Below are 13,640 nucleotides of genomic sequence, written 5' to 3' on the forward strand. Positions count from 1 at the left end.
TTTTTAGGGTGGCACGGTTGACAAAGCAGTTAGCGCATCGCCTTTACATCGCCAGCAATCGGGATTGGGATTCAAATATTGCATTGCCCGTCAGAAATTCTTATGTTCTTCCCATGTTTGCATGTGTTTTACCTGGGTGCTCCAGTTTCTTCCACCATTTAAATGTACCAGGGGTGGAGGTTAATTAGGTGTCCATTGGGCAGCTTGTGGACCTGCTACTCTGCTATAGGTCTAAATTTTAAAATACCTTGATAAAGGGCTCAGGCCCTTTGCATCCTGTGGATGGTGCGGGACCTGCTGAGTTCCTCCAGCTCTCTTGTGTATTTACAAGACTTTTGAGATACCGTTTCAAGTTTATTCTGAATTTGAAAGGCCAGCAGATTTCTTTCTCTGATGTGAAGTGGACCATGTGTTCCTTTTTCAAACAACAATTTGATGATTTCATGGTGTAGGCCTCCCAGCCCATTAAAGATGCCTGACAGTCCTGGTGAGCTGGGCTTGATCCTGACGATCTGATATACAAGCTAAATCCAAAAAGAATCTTATAGATGGAGAGGGTAAATAGATAGATAGATAGGGTAAATAGATAGGTAGGGTAAATGTGAGCAGGCTTTTTCCATTGAGTTTAGCCAAGTTAGAAACTGGAGGACATGGGTTAAGGGTGAAGGGGGAGAAGCTGAAAGGGAACATTAGGGGGAACTTCTTCATGCAGAAAATGATGGGAGGGTGGAACGAGCTGCCAATTGAATTGGCGAATGTGGGCTCCAAATTGCCATTTAATCCTGTAACTTGATATCTAGGCAGGCACAGTTGGCGTAGCGGTTAGCGCAACGCCTTTATACCGCCAGCGATCAGGAGCGGGGTTCGAATTCCGCGCTGTCTGTAAGGTGTTTGTACATTCTCCCACTGGGTGGGTTTCCTCCAGGGGCTCCGGTTTCCTCCCATTATTCAAAACATACCGAGGGGGGGGTGTGGGTTAGTTGGGTAGCACGGACTCATGGGCTGAAATAGCTTGTTACCGTTCTGGGTGTCTAAAAATTTTCTTTAAAATTTAAATAAATAACAATTTGGACAGGTACATGGATGGGAGGGACTGGGCAGAAAAATAGTTTGGTGCAGTCTCGAAGTGCCTGATTCTGTGATGTAGAATTCTCAAGTTCTATAAGAACATGCTCTGAATACTTTTGATATTTGGATTCTGAGGTAGTGAATCAATAAACCAAATCTTGTTAATTATTAGTCTTTTTTAATGAACGCAATGCCGGAGAAACTCAGTGGACCATGCAGCACCCATAGGAAGTGAAAGGCAGTTCGCGTTTGGGCCCTGAACCCTTTGTCGGGAATCCAGAAAAACAGGTAGATGCTCGATTTGCGTCATTTTAACAAAGAGAGAGAGGGTGTATGTTTAGAAGGGTTTCAATGTTGGAGGGAGCGATGATAAAATTCACCAGGATATTGCCAGAGCTGGGGAACTTCAGAGAGGTTGAATATCACAAGAAGTAGGCCATTTAGCCCATCGGATCTGCTCCATCTCTCCACTATATGTTAAACCATTCTCACATCTAGTTCCAATTTCCAGCCTTTCCCCACCCCACCCCCCCCATCCCTTGACTAATTTAGGTACCTATCAATCTCTTCAAACTCCCCCAGTGACCAGGCCTCCACGAATTCTATGGCCCTCTGGCTAAAAAAAAGTCTCCTCATCTCTGTTTTAAATGGGTGCCCTCTTGTCCTGGACTCCCCCACCAAGGGAAACAAGCTGGGTCATGATTCCCTCTTCCTTCAATAGACGTGGGGATAGGAAGATGGCATTGAGAGGGACGATGGAACACGATCTTGAGGGATTTCAGACCAGGCTCAAAGGTCTACTCCATTTAATTTAAATTTAGAGATACAGCGTGCCCATGAACCTGTGCCACACCTGTGACCAATTACGTGCAAACCCTGTATGTCCTTGGAACACGGGAGGAAACTGGAGCACCCTAAGGACACTTGTGTGAACCTGAGGAGAAGCCTCCTACAGGTAGCACTAGATTCCAAACTGGGTCATTGTCCATCATAATGTACTGACCTATCCTATTCACGGTTCTATATTTCACATTCTCAATATCCTATCAGTTTTTGACAACTAGCTAATTGTTCCAATTCCTTTATCCAACAGCCTAGCAAATTACTTCCTTGTGTGCCTCCAATTTGCTTTCAAAACTTATCGAATAGGTTTCCAATCACCTTTGAAGTTAAGAAATTTTAAAACACCTTCTTTCCCCATCTGTTAACCCAGTGCCTTTCCAATATTGAACTCACAACAGGGGGGGGGGGGTTATCAGCCATAAACCTCAGATTCATTACTCCACGCAACCAAACAGAATTGCTTACCTGCGAGTCGTTGTCTCCATCAGAATCTTCATCAGTCCAACACTGACCTTTGATTTCCTAAAGGAAAAGTCACAGGTACCTAAAGTAGGTCTTACGCCACATGTTACAGGCCCAGAGCCCCAAAACCCAGCAGCAATGGAAATTCACCAAAGCAAATGGTTACTTAAACAAAAATAGTTTTTGATTTTATTTAAACATAAAAACATGATTAAACTTTAACTTATTGCTATTAACTTAACCCCTTTCTAATTCTAAGCGCACGTGAATGTAATATAGCAAAGTTCTTTGATTCACAGTCCAATCTCAGATTTCACTCCTCCAAGTTCACCGGTATCAGGCAATTTTTATACTGTGCATAGAATTTAACATTTATGAAGTTTCACCAAGCTCTGGTGTTTAACAGTAATTGGTTGCCACTCAGTATTATGCGCGTCGAAAGAACCAAAGGCTTTTATTAACTAAAAGACTGGAGCGTATCACAAGTAGGTCGACCAGTCCAGAATGACCTGGTCTGGCTAGGAGCAAGACCTGCCAGTAGGTCTCAGCCAATCACAGTCATCCTACACGACCATCTGTACATATACACATTGATGATAGAATCTGTACTATCACACTCAGGAAGGTTCTCATTGGTTTCAGAGAGAGATTTGTTGCTTGTTGGACAAACTGATTCCCTTTGATCAGCCACTACTTCATCGCCTTGCTGAAGAAATTTGCCCCATCAGGGTTTTCCAACCCCTTCTTCTGCAGGTCACCACAGACTTCCTTTTGTTTCCCTTATTTCAGGTGAAACACTCTTGCCAGCCATTTCCTCTTGTATGGACCACAAGGGTTGCTTCAACAGGCTGAATTCAGAACTCACAACCCGTCTTCAAAATGGGGTTTTAAAAAAGCTGCCTCTTGCCTTGACTGGAGAAACCCGTTTTTTTTTCTCTCTCTCACTCTCTTAGAGAAAGCCTGTTTGGTCTCCCCCACCCCCCCCCCCCCCCACCCCCACCCCCTCTTCTCTCTCTCTGCTTGCAAAACCACACAACCTTCTTAGAACAGGAAACTGCACTCGGAGCCTGGACTCTGGCTGCAGCAGAGCTCTGGCATTTTAAATGAGATCTGTTTTGTGAAGTGTTTGTGACCTACACTAAACCACCCCCCCCCCCCCCCCCACAATCTATCTCCATCAAAAACATATCTATAGAAAATATGATATAATCTGTCGCACTCACATGGTGGCCACATGACATTGGGTTTAACTTAAGAACATGAAAAATAGGAGCTGGAGGCATTGAGTCTGCTCCGCTCTTCAATGAGATCATGGCTGATCTGATGGTCGGCTCATTTCCACCTTCTGCCTTTTCCCCGTATCCCTTAATTCCCCCACTATGTAAAAATGTCTTAAATATTTACTGAGGTTGCCTCCACTGCTTCACTGGGCAGGGAATTCCACGGATTCACCACCCTCTGGGAAAAGCTCTTCTCCATCATAAATCTACTCCCCTGAATCTTGAGGCTGTGTCCCCTAGTTCTAGTCTCCCCCACCAATGGAAACATCTTATCTATACCTCAATCTTATCTATACCTTACATAGTTGCAGACATTTTTATATCCCCTCCCATTCTTCTAAATTCCAGCAAGAACAGTCCCAGACGACCCAATCTCTCCTCATAGGCTAACCCCCTCATCTCTGGAATCAACCTGGTGAACCTCCTCTGCACCGTCTCCAATGCCAGTCCATCCTTGCTACAGTAAGGAGACCAGACCAGCAGCCTCCAGCAGGTGGGTTCCTCGCCTCGAGTCACCAGCACCCCTCCGCGTGCATTGGTCTTTCAGCTGCAGAGCCCCCTCAGTGGTCTGCTGCCGTGGTCATCTCTCTGCTTCTCCTTCTCAGATGGGGGATGGCCTCCCTGTTTTCTGGTGCCCTGCTCCAGTCCTTCGCTCCCCTGGTGCCCTCAGTACTCCAGATGTGGCCTCACCAGTGCCTTGTATCATTGCTTGCATAACCTCCCTCCTCCCTAAATTCAATCTCTCAAGGCCAACTTTCCATTTGCCTTCCTGACAGACCTGCTGCACCTGCAAACCAACCTTTGGCGATTCATGCACAAGCCCTCCCAAGCTCCAGCGAGCAGGAATCGTCAATGTTCATGACTCTGGGGTCACATTAAACATCTGGAACAACTTGTCCACCCAAATGGACAGCATTCCAATGGACATGCGCAAGATTAAGTCAGTCTACTTTCCCAAATCATACTAACCCACCTGGAAATGGTTAATAAATACATTGTGGCATTTTCACTAAGAAGTGTTAAAATGGTCGCGCTGCCAAAGCCACTGTAACGGCAATGCTGCCGCTGCTGTGGACCCACAGGGAGTGAGGAGCAGCGGTGCAGTGCTCCCGCGGGGTCCAGCCGTCCAGTCCACTGCCATCACCTCCGCACAGGCTTTGAACGGCCCATTAAAAGTTTTATTTCAGTAGATTTATTTAAAGCCCCGCGATCGCGGGGTCTGCGCCCAAGATGGTGGCGCCTCTGATCGGCAGCAGCCACGTGGGGTCACAGACTCCAGGGGAGCGGAGGACTGGCGCTGGGCACTAGAAAATGGGGAGACCATCCCTGAGATGGAGGAGCAGAGGAGACGACCCACGGGACAGCGACCACAGTGGCGAGCCAGCGAGGGGGCCCTGCAGCTGAAAGATCAACGGACGCGGTGGGCTGGTTCGAGGCGAGGAACCCGCGGAGGCTGTGGGTTGCTGGAGAATACTGTCGGGAGACTCGTGCTGGGGCCGCAGACTGCTGGAGACTGGCTCGACACTGGCTGAAGGCGTGCCAGGTATCGGAACCAGGATGCGAGGGGACGCCGAAGGGTTCTTGACCCTGTCGGAGGTTCGGATCTGGAGCTCAGGTTGCCAATGGTTTGGAATGGACTGGAGGCAAATCTATGGACATTCTGTGACTCTGGGGGAACTCTCTTTTGCTTCTCTGTAAGAGGCGCTTCTGGCAATTTCTGCCAGTGGCCAACCAGACAAAACCAATTTCATGTAATATGACACCGTTTTATTACAATGAGAATAAATTGAATCTTGAACACGGAAGTCTGCAGACCATGTGATTATAGTGAAGTCACACAGAAATGCCGAAGGAACGGACTCAGTGTCCATAGCAGGTAAAGATGTATCACTGGCATTTCAGGTCTGAGCCCTTCCTCAAAGCCAAAACCAGACAGGCATCTTTTGGCTTATACAATGAAGGGCTCAGGCCTGAACATCTTTATCCCCTCTGGATGCTGCGAGACAGTTGAGTTCCTCCAGCAATTCTGTGTGTTTTCACTAAAAAGAATATGAAAAATAGGAGGAGGAGAGGCCATCCATTTTTAGAAATTTTATTGGTTGCCGATTCTGGCCATTTAAACCCGTGCCGCCCAATCACACACAAATTAACCTACAGCCCCTAACATTTTAGAAGGAGGGAAGAAACCGGAGCACCCAGGGAAAACCCGCACAAGACCCAGGGAGAAAGTACACTCCTTACACACAGTGCTGGATTCAAACCCAGATCGCTGGCACATTAACCACTACACTAACCGTGTAATGGTTAATCAGATCATGGCTGATCTGGCCAGGGACTCAGCTCCACCTGCCTGCTTGCTCCCAATAACCCTCAGTTCCTCTGCTGTCCCACCCTCTGAGAGATTCGGCCAAGTGTAATTCACTTCAGCACTTGACCTTGCTGTTAACGTGTGTGACGCCCTTTAACAATTGAAATTGGTGCCAATGTGCAGCCTGCTACTTGCGTCTTTCAATCACAGTAAAACAAGGAGGCAAACCCCACTCTAAGTCACTATGCACACATGAATTAAAGTGGGATATTGACATTTTATCACCTGATTTTAATCTGGCTGACTGTTTTATTAGAGATTGTTCCTGTTTGTCAGTGTCCAGGAACTTCTCACTCTGAACACATTTGATCTCCTGTTTGGGGCTAATTACCAAATGAGATTAAATGCGCGGGTTGAATTGAAAACAAGGTGCGGACTGGCATCCTTCCACTCCTGCACTTTCCCTATCCCCTTTTACAAGGAGATTGTCCCTTAAAATGGTGACCAACTTCCCATGATCCCGTGCAGCAGCGATACAACACTTGCTGTGAGAAATGACACAAGCCATTATCAAGTGCTCCAAAATTGGGAAAAGGGAGCCTAGTGGTTTTATTCCAAAGGAATAGTTTCACCATCAATGATGCAACTTTCAGTGGGGCCCCACCCTGGGTTTAGGGTTAAACGAGATACCCAATTCGTGCTCCATGAAGAGGGTGGAATCCAATTTCTAGGCTTTGGTTTGATGTGGGCCAAGTAGGATCTTGAAAAGGAAAGTAGATTAAATTTGAAGAGACAGGTATTACTCGAAAAAGAAAAAAGAAAAAATATAATCTTATTTTACACTGGTAATAACACAAAAGTTGATCATTAACTTCAATGTATAGGGGAGCAATCCCATAAACCCACCTTTCCTTATTTTCCTGTATGCCAGCAACATATTCTCTCCCATCAACTTCTCTTTCAAAATCAAATGATATAGAAGCAGACGTAGGCCAATTGGCCCATTCTATGATGAGCTGATCTTACCATCATCCTACACCAGAAGCCATTTACAGCATCCCTTTGACTCTTTGGCCTCCGTGTTCTGGTTTTACAAGACTAGTTTTATACCCAACCACCTGCTGGTGTTTGTACTGTAAAGTGCATCTTTGCAAAGATTGGGGTAAAAACAGTTGCTTCACCAAGTTCCACAATAAGAAAAATAACAGGAATTAAAGGTAAGAACATTAAAATTGTTGTTTGAGTATCTAGGACGATGTAGGGTATGAACAGGACAGTGACGGGCATCAGTGCCTGAACAGATAAACTAACTCCAGTTTACCCATGGATCCAGTCAGAGAATATATCATGAAAGGTTAAAAATGGCCAGAGTCCAAAGGGTTAATCTAACAACCAACGCATCTACGGAAAGCAGGAAGAGACTAGAGCATCCCAGGGTCGGGATCTCAAGCTTCGAGGATGTGATTTCTGCACAGCAAAAGCCCCAGAGGAGCTGTGAACCAGGGTCCCCAGAGCTGAGGAGCAGAGGTAAGTCAAGTTTTACCAAGGATTCCAATTTGCATGCAACTAATAAGCAAGTTAGAGCGAGCCACAGTTGCAAATAGCATCCCACCTGCTGACAGCTTTCATTCGCTCCCGACCATCCTTTGAGGGTTGAATGAGGAAAGCGCCAGATGACTGGGGAAAGTCTCGCGAGACAAGCTGCACCTCGTTCTGGACCGTTCCCAGCCTGGAGTGAAACCAGCAAAGATTTCAGAATACTATTGCAAGTAAAGTCCCTGGGTATCTGGGCACCTACGGGGATTGGTATAAGCAAGTTTTCTGGTTGCTTGAGATTCACTCTTACAAGGCCTAATACACCTACATTAAGAATAAACAATTTAAATAACAGAAATACTATATTGTACTTACAATGAACAAACTTCACTTGCATGAATATATAAACCTTAAAGCATTTTATTTTATTTTCAATCAAATTATTTGAAAACATTTAATTGTCACTTCATCTACGGGTTCCCCTTCCACAGAGCTGCCTGAAAAACAAACAATAACATTATAGGTAATTAACCCCTCCCCCTTTCCCCACGTTTACAGATAAAGCCTCACTAATACAACCGCAGCACTAGGCCGCGTACCCACCAGCCTACTGCAGTGGGCGACCTCTGAACCTGCAGGAAGACCACCTGGGAGGCTGACTCCACCTGGCCGGCTGTTAATCCCAAGCAAGTCACACATGGAGCCATCGAGACTACTACTGGTGTACCACAGAGTTTAAGTGGATTAAAGCCTGTAGTACTGTGTTTTGTGTCTGTTTGTTGCACCACACTAATATACTTAATAACGTACTAATAAAGGTGAGAACTCTAAGCAGGGATAAGGAGACACTTTGAGAGAGTCACCCCAACGGCGAGCGGCATCAACCAGCTCTTCATCCTGGGTGATGCCATTTGATTCAAACACAACTTAATTCAAACACCTGCTATGAGCGAAGCCCAACTAAAGCCCTCCACTGGCTGAATATTTACTCCCATCTTCACCATGTTACTTCAGAGAACATTTACAATGTTAAACTTTTATTTAAATTTGTATTTATTTCAATTTACTTGCTTTCCTCAGGTTTATTATTTTGCCAGTTGCTTGAGGTTGCTGGTTGCTTGAATTCCAGATAACAGGAGTTTTACTGTAATCTAAATCTATCCCAATTTGGAAAATACCATGAAATAGAACTGTGAAAGCAGGAGAATGTACAATATCATTCCTTGCTTCAACTGTTTAACTATTTGGAAGCAATATTACTCTGTGCTCCAACTGCAGGAGCAAACGATGTACAATAAGTGAGATCACCCTTGGAGAATGCGTACAGTTTTCATCTGGTGCTTCGTTTAATCAGTGACATAACTAGGGTGGTGTAACTCATGGTGTCACCCCATCCCACTTCCACCCATACAAGATTCCCTAGTAATGTTAAAATACAGAATAATATATAACAAATATAGTTGTAAATTGTTTAAATATAATATTTCTTAGATTACATGAATACGAACCACAAACTTGTTTTCTGAAATCTTTCTACATTGAATTACAACATTATTAGTAATGGAGCGGAAATATTTTTTTTGATTTTTTTCTCCTTCTTTTCCTTTAATTACTATTTCATTCTCAAAAAGGTTATTGCTATCGGTTCACAAATACTAATTGCCACGATATTGTAGCTAAAACACCAGAAGATTTGACAAAGGCAGCGATTATAAAAATACCGGCAGCAACGAAAACAACAGCGCATGCTGATGGGGTGTGCAGACGGAACCACGTGATTCAACGCATCGTGGTCATTGGGGAGTAACGACAGCGCGTTAGAAGGTTCAAAAAGTAAATGAGCATCGAGCTTTAGCCTTGTAGGTTTGTTAACACGTAAGCTGGGCTGATGACAAATGTTTTTGTTGTTATAATTAACGACATGGATATTTTTAAGTAAAAAATAGTAAATTTCTGCTGAAACAAAGCACAAAAATATTATAGACAGTGCAGTCCACACCCCCTAGTGACGCCAGTGGGTTTAATGCCAGAGAATGGAAAGAAGAGAAAACACAAGGAAAATAAGACCATCATGAGGAAGGAGGCAGCTGCGGAGGTGCCACCTCTTTCAAAATGATGGAGGCTCGCATGACATTTCAAAGCAAATGTGAGATCATCTCTGGTCTTCCTGCTAATATCAATCAAGCAAGCCGCAAAAGCACATGATATTGTCAATGCATTGCTCTTGATATTAAAGCCTGCTGGGTATCCTACAAGTCTGATGAAATATAATCAGCCTTGCCGTCATTGGGTATAAATCATAAATGCAGTAAAGCTCCTGTTATTCAAGCAACCAGCAAAAATAAAAATTGCGGAAAATAAATGCTTAAAAAGCTGAAGTTTAAATTTGGGGAGCCTTACCGATATGGGGAGAAGGCAGGTAGGTGGAGTTAGGTCATAAATTAGATCAGCCATGATCGTATTGAATGGCGGAGCAGGCTCGATGGGCCATTTTTGGCCTACTCCTGTTCCTACTTCCTATGTTCCTATGTTCCTAGTTCGCTAATCATGGAACACACAATCTCTAGTAACCGGAAATGTACTTATCCGGCATCTACCAATCCCCATGGGTGCCGGATACTGGGGGGGTTTTACTGTACATAAGAATCGGAAGCAGGGACAGGTCATCTAGCCTGTTGAGCCTCCTCCATCTTTCACCGTAGTCAAGGCTGATCTGGTCATGGACTCCGCTCCATTTACCCATCTGTTCCCCATCAGGTGAACCTGATTTCTGGCATTTGGACCTTTACTATATTCAAAGGTCTTCCAGTCTTAAATCTGTTCAGTGAGGAAGCCTCTACTGCTTCCTTGGGCAGGGAGCTCTACAGATTCACTATTCCTTGGGAAAAGCAGTTCCTCCTCATCTCTGTCCTAAATCTACTCCCCCCACCCCCCCCAATCTTGAGGCTACGGCCTGTAGTTCAAGTCTCACTCGCCTGTGGAAACAACCTCCCTGCATCTGTCTTATCTTCTCCTTTCAGAGATATTCTACACTCTTGAAAGGTCCCATATCAATGGAAGTTTTTAAAAAGAATCCAATGCAAGAAATCAAAGCTTTTGAAGCGTCAAAATTCCCACAAGTGAGTTAGTTTTTTTTCTCTCTGCTATCCAACTCGGTTGTTCCAAGTTCTCATCTGTCACATCGTGACACATTTTAAACCGGGTTAATCACTGCAGATAGGCAATTACACAAATGCACCAAAAATTGCATGGAAACAGACCTTACAATGGAATTGAACAGAGCTACTCGGAGATAGAACTTGTAACTTGCAGTGACAACCGGACATGACAGGATTAATGCGAAGATTTAAAGTTAGGCAAGACATTGCTGGTGTAATCTTGTGTCTGCTGCTACAACATGAAAATTATTAACATCCTTTTCTCATTTCACACAATTAATAAAGCATACCCGATGGCAGGTTAGGGTATGAAGTGTTAGTTACCAGGCACCACCAGGGACAGTTTGCACTGCCGATAAGTAGAAATTCTACTTGGCCCGTTGGGAAAAAGAATCACTGGTGTCACTAGGGTTTAGGGGGGGGGGGGGTGCGGACTTTACTGGGTGACACAGTCAGAGAGGGTGATACCAAAATGACTGTCTATAAAACTGTTCTGCAGTGTTTCAGCAGAATTTTTTTATATTTTATAAAAATATCCCTGTAGTCAGTTATAACAACAAATATATTTTTTTTTGTAAGCCCAGCTTCCATGTATCAACCTACCTACTATACCTATTTACTTTATGAACCTTCTAATGCTCCAGACAGAGCCCCAACCCTTATCCCAGCACTGCTGCCGCCACCCACCCCGGACAAACAAGGGACACACAGTTTGTTTCTTCTATGTTCAGTACCCTCAGTCCACGGGGGGCGGGAGTTACCACACGGGGAGACACCAACCCTAGTGACGCCACTGAAAAGGAATCTCAGGGTGCTATGTGATGTCACGTATGTACTCGGACCATAAATCTGATCTTTGGACAGTGTGGGATCTGAAATCCGGGCAATTCACTCACCATTTGTGCTGAAATTCAGAGGTCTGTCTGCGTTCGGACTAGACACTGGCCCTCCATGCTGAAGGACGGGTTGCGAAGGGGAACAGAGAGGCCTCCTGGGCAGTGTTTGGCACCCTGCGGTCTCTTCGACAATGGGAGATCTTTCAGCAAAATGTCCCTATCGTTAAAAGGAAAAGCAGAGTCAGGTCAACAAAGCAAAACTATTTTTTTTAAATCAAATACAGTAAAATTCCTGTTAGCCAGAATTCAAGCAACCGGCAGCCTCAGGCAACTGGCAAAAACAAAATTGAGGAAAATAAACAGGTGAAGTTTAAAACTGGCACGCCTCAGCGGCAGTCCAACAATCACACAACGCACAATCTCAATCAACCGGAAAATTCCCTTAACCCACAGTCTCCATGGGTGCCGGATACCAGGTTTTTTTTTACTGTATTCGGATTCCAGTAAAGTAACAAATAATATGAAGATTTAATCCTTAAAGTGTAAGAGGCGGTGGGTGCCAGGAATGCAGTGCCGGGTCTTGTAGAGGAGAGTGATGCAAGAGGAACGTTTAAAAGCTTCAGATGTAAGAAAAATAGAAGGCTATGGGTGAGAGGTCAGGAAAAATTAGATTGCTGTGGAGTAAGTTTACATAGGTCAGCACAAGATCATGGGCTGAAGGGCCTGTATTGTGCTGTAATGTTCTATACATTTTTTTAAATGTTAAATTTTAAAATTGAGATATACAGCATGGTAACAGGCCTCTTCACCCACAAGCCCATGCCGCCCAATTACACTACACTGGCTTACAACCACAATACGTTTTTGAACGGTGGGAGGAAACCAGAGCACCCGGAAGAAACCCACACAGACATGGGGAGAACGCTCTCGAATCAAAAGTCTTTGTAAACTTGGACACGGCAACATTACTCAGTAAGATGAGAAACAGAATCAGAATTTATTGTTGTGAACAAGTCATGAAATTTGGTGTTTTGCAGTGCAAACCATCTAACAGCATGACTATAAATTTTTTTAAAAAGTGCAGTGTCTTTGGTTCATTGATTATTCAGGAATCTGATGGCGGCGTGGAAGAAGTTGCCCCTGTGCTTCTGAGTGCTCGTCTTTGGAGTGAAGAGGGTAGTCCTTGAGGGTAGAGGCTTTTTTGTTAAGACCCCGCCTCATGGAGATATCCTCGATGGAGTGAAGTCTGGTGTCCACGATGTCGCAGGCCGAGGTAACAACCCCCTGGAGTTGATTCTTGTCCTGAAGGTTGGCGCCTCCATACCAGCCAGAATGCTCTCCACGATACTCCTGTAGAAGTTTACGAGAGTTTTCGTGTGACGTACCTCAGCCACCTCACCAAGTATAGCCGCTGGTGGGCCTTCTTTGCGATCAAGACGAGGATGATACTGCTCCAAAGTGCACGAGCCTTCGAGCCACTGCTGTGCGCCCAGTGTACCTTGGCTGCCTGCGCTGTAGAGATGCGGTCATTTTGCTTGCAAGCCTCTCGCAGCACAGAATGCACGACTGCTCATTTAGAGCTGCGGATCTCTCTGTGCCAGGCTTGGCAGGAAACAAAATGCTGGTGGCAGGAAACCCTGCCTGTTGCTGCAGTTGGCAGCTGCACAGGTATCATGATGCGATGTTCTTGGATTCTTATCCTCTGCCATCGAGATGCAGATGAGCAAAGAACAGCAAGTGGTCCCCACAGCAGAGCAGAGATACAAATGGTAATACTGCAATGCAAATAAACCAAGGGAGTGCCAGCTGACAAGATTTGATATTTAATGGTAACGATTGCTTTGCATTTCCTCCTATTTTTAATTTTTTTTAAATTTAGACATTCAGGACAGATACAGGCCCTTCCGGCCCATGAGTCCGGGCCGCACAAATACCCCAATTAATCCCATATGTTTTGAAGGGTGGGAGTAAACCAGAAGCATGCAAACACAGTGGGAATGTACGTGACGAATCCACAGAAACTTAGCATCCTGAAGGGACTTTCTTTTGCTTCTCTTTCTCGGACTGCAAGGGGCACTGGGCGACAAAATAATTGCGCTTCTTTGACTGTCTTACAGCAGGCAAAAGGAATTTTCATGTACGTTATTAC

General features: G+C 44.8%; 1 protein-coding gene across 11 annotated transcripts in view; it reads right to left on the bottom strand.

Moving 5' to 3' along the window:
* The window catches only part of LOC138745530 (protein mono-ADP-ribosyltransferase PARP6-like), a 119,347-nt gene that overhangs the window by 65,844 nt on the left and 39,863 nt on the right, over positions 1-13,640 (bottom strand). For all 11 annotated transcript variants that reach the window (XM_069902664.1, XM_069902665.1, XM_069902667.1 and 8 more), the window contains 3 exons: positions 11,552-11,708; positions 7,574-7,690; positions 2,377-2,433 (listed from right to left, as the gene is read on the bottom strand). In XM_069902664.1, the coding sequence (XP_069758765.1) occupies positions 2,377-2,433; positions 7,574-7,690; positions 11,552-11,554 (177 nt within the window). In that variant the 5' untranslated portion in view covers positions 11,555-11,708. The remainder of the gene's footprint in view (positions 1-2,376; positions 2,434-7,573; positions 7,691-11,551; positions 11,709-13,640) is intronic.

The sequence above is a fragment of the Narcine bancroftii genome, chromosome 11 (assembly GCF_036971445.1).
Source record: "Narcine bancroftii isolate sNarBan1 chromosome 11, sNarBan1.hap1, whole genome shotgun sequence".
Classification (NCBI taxonomy): domain Eukaryota; kingdom Metazoa; phylum Chordata; class Chondrichthyes; order Torpediniformes; family Narcinidae; genus Narcine; species Narcine bancroftii.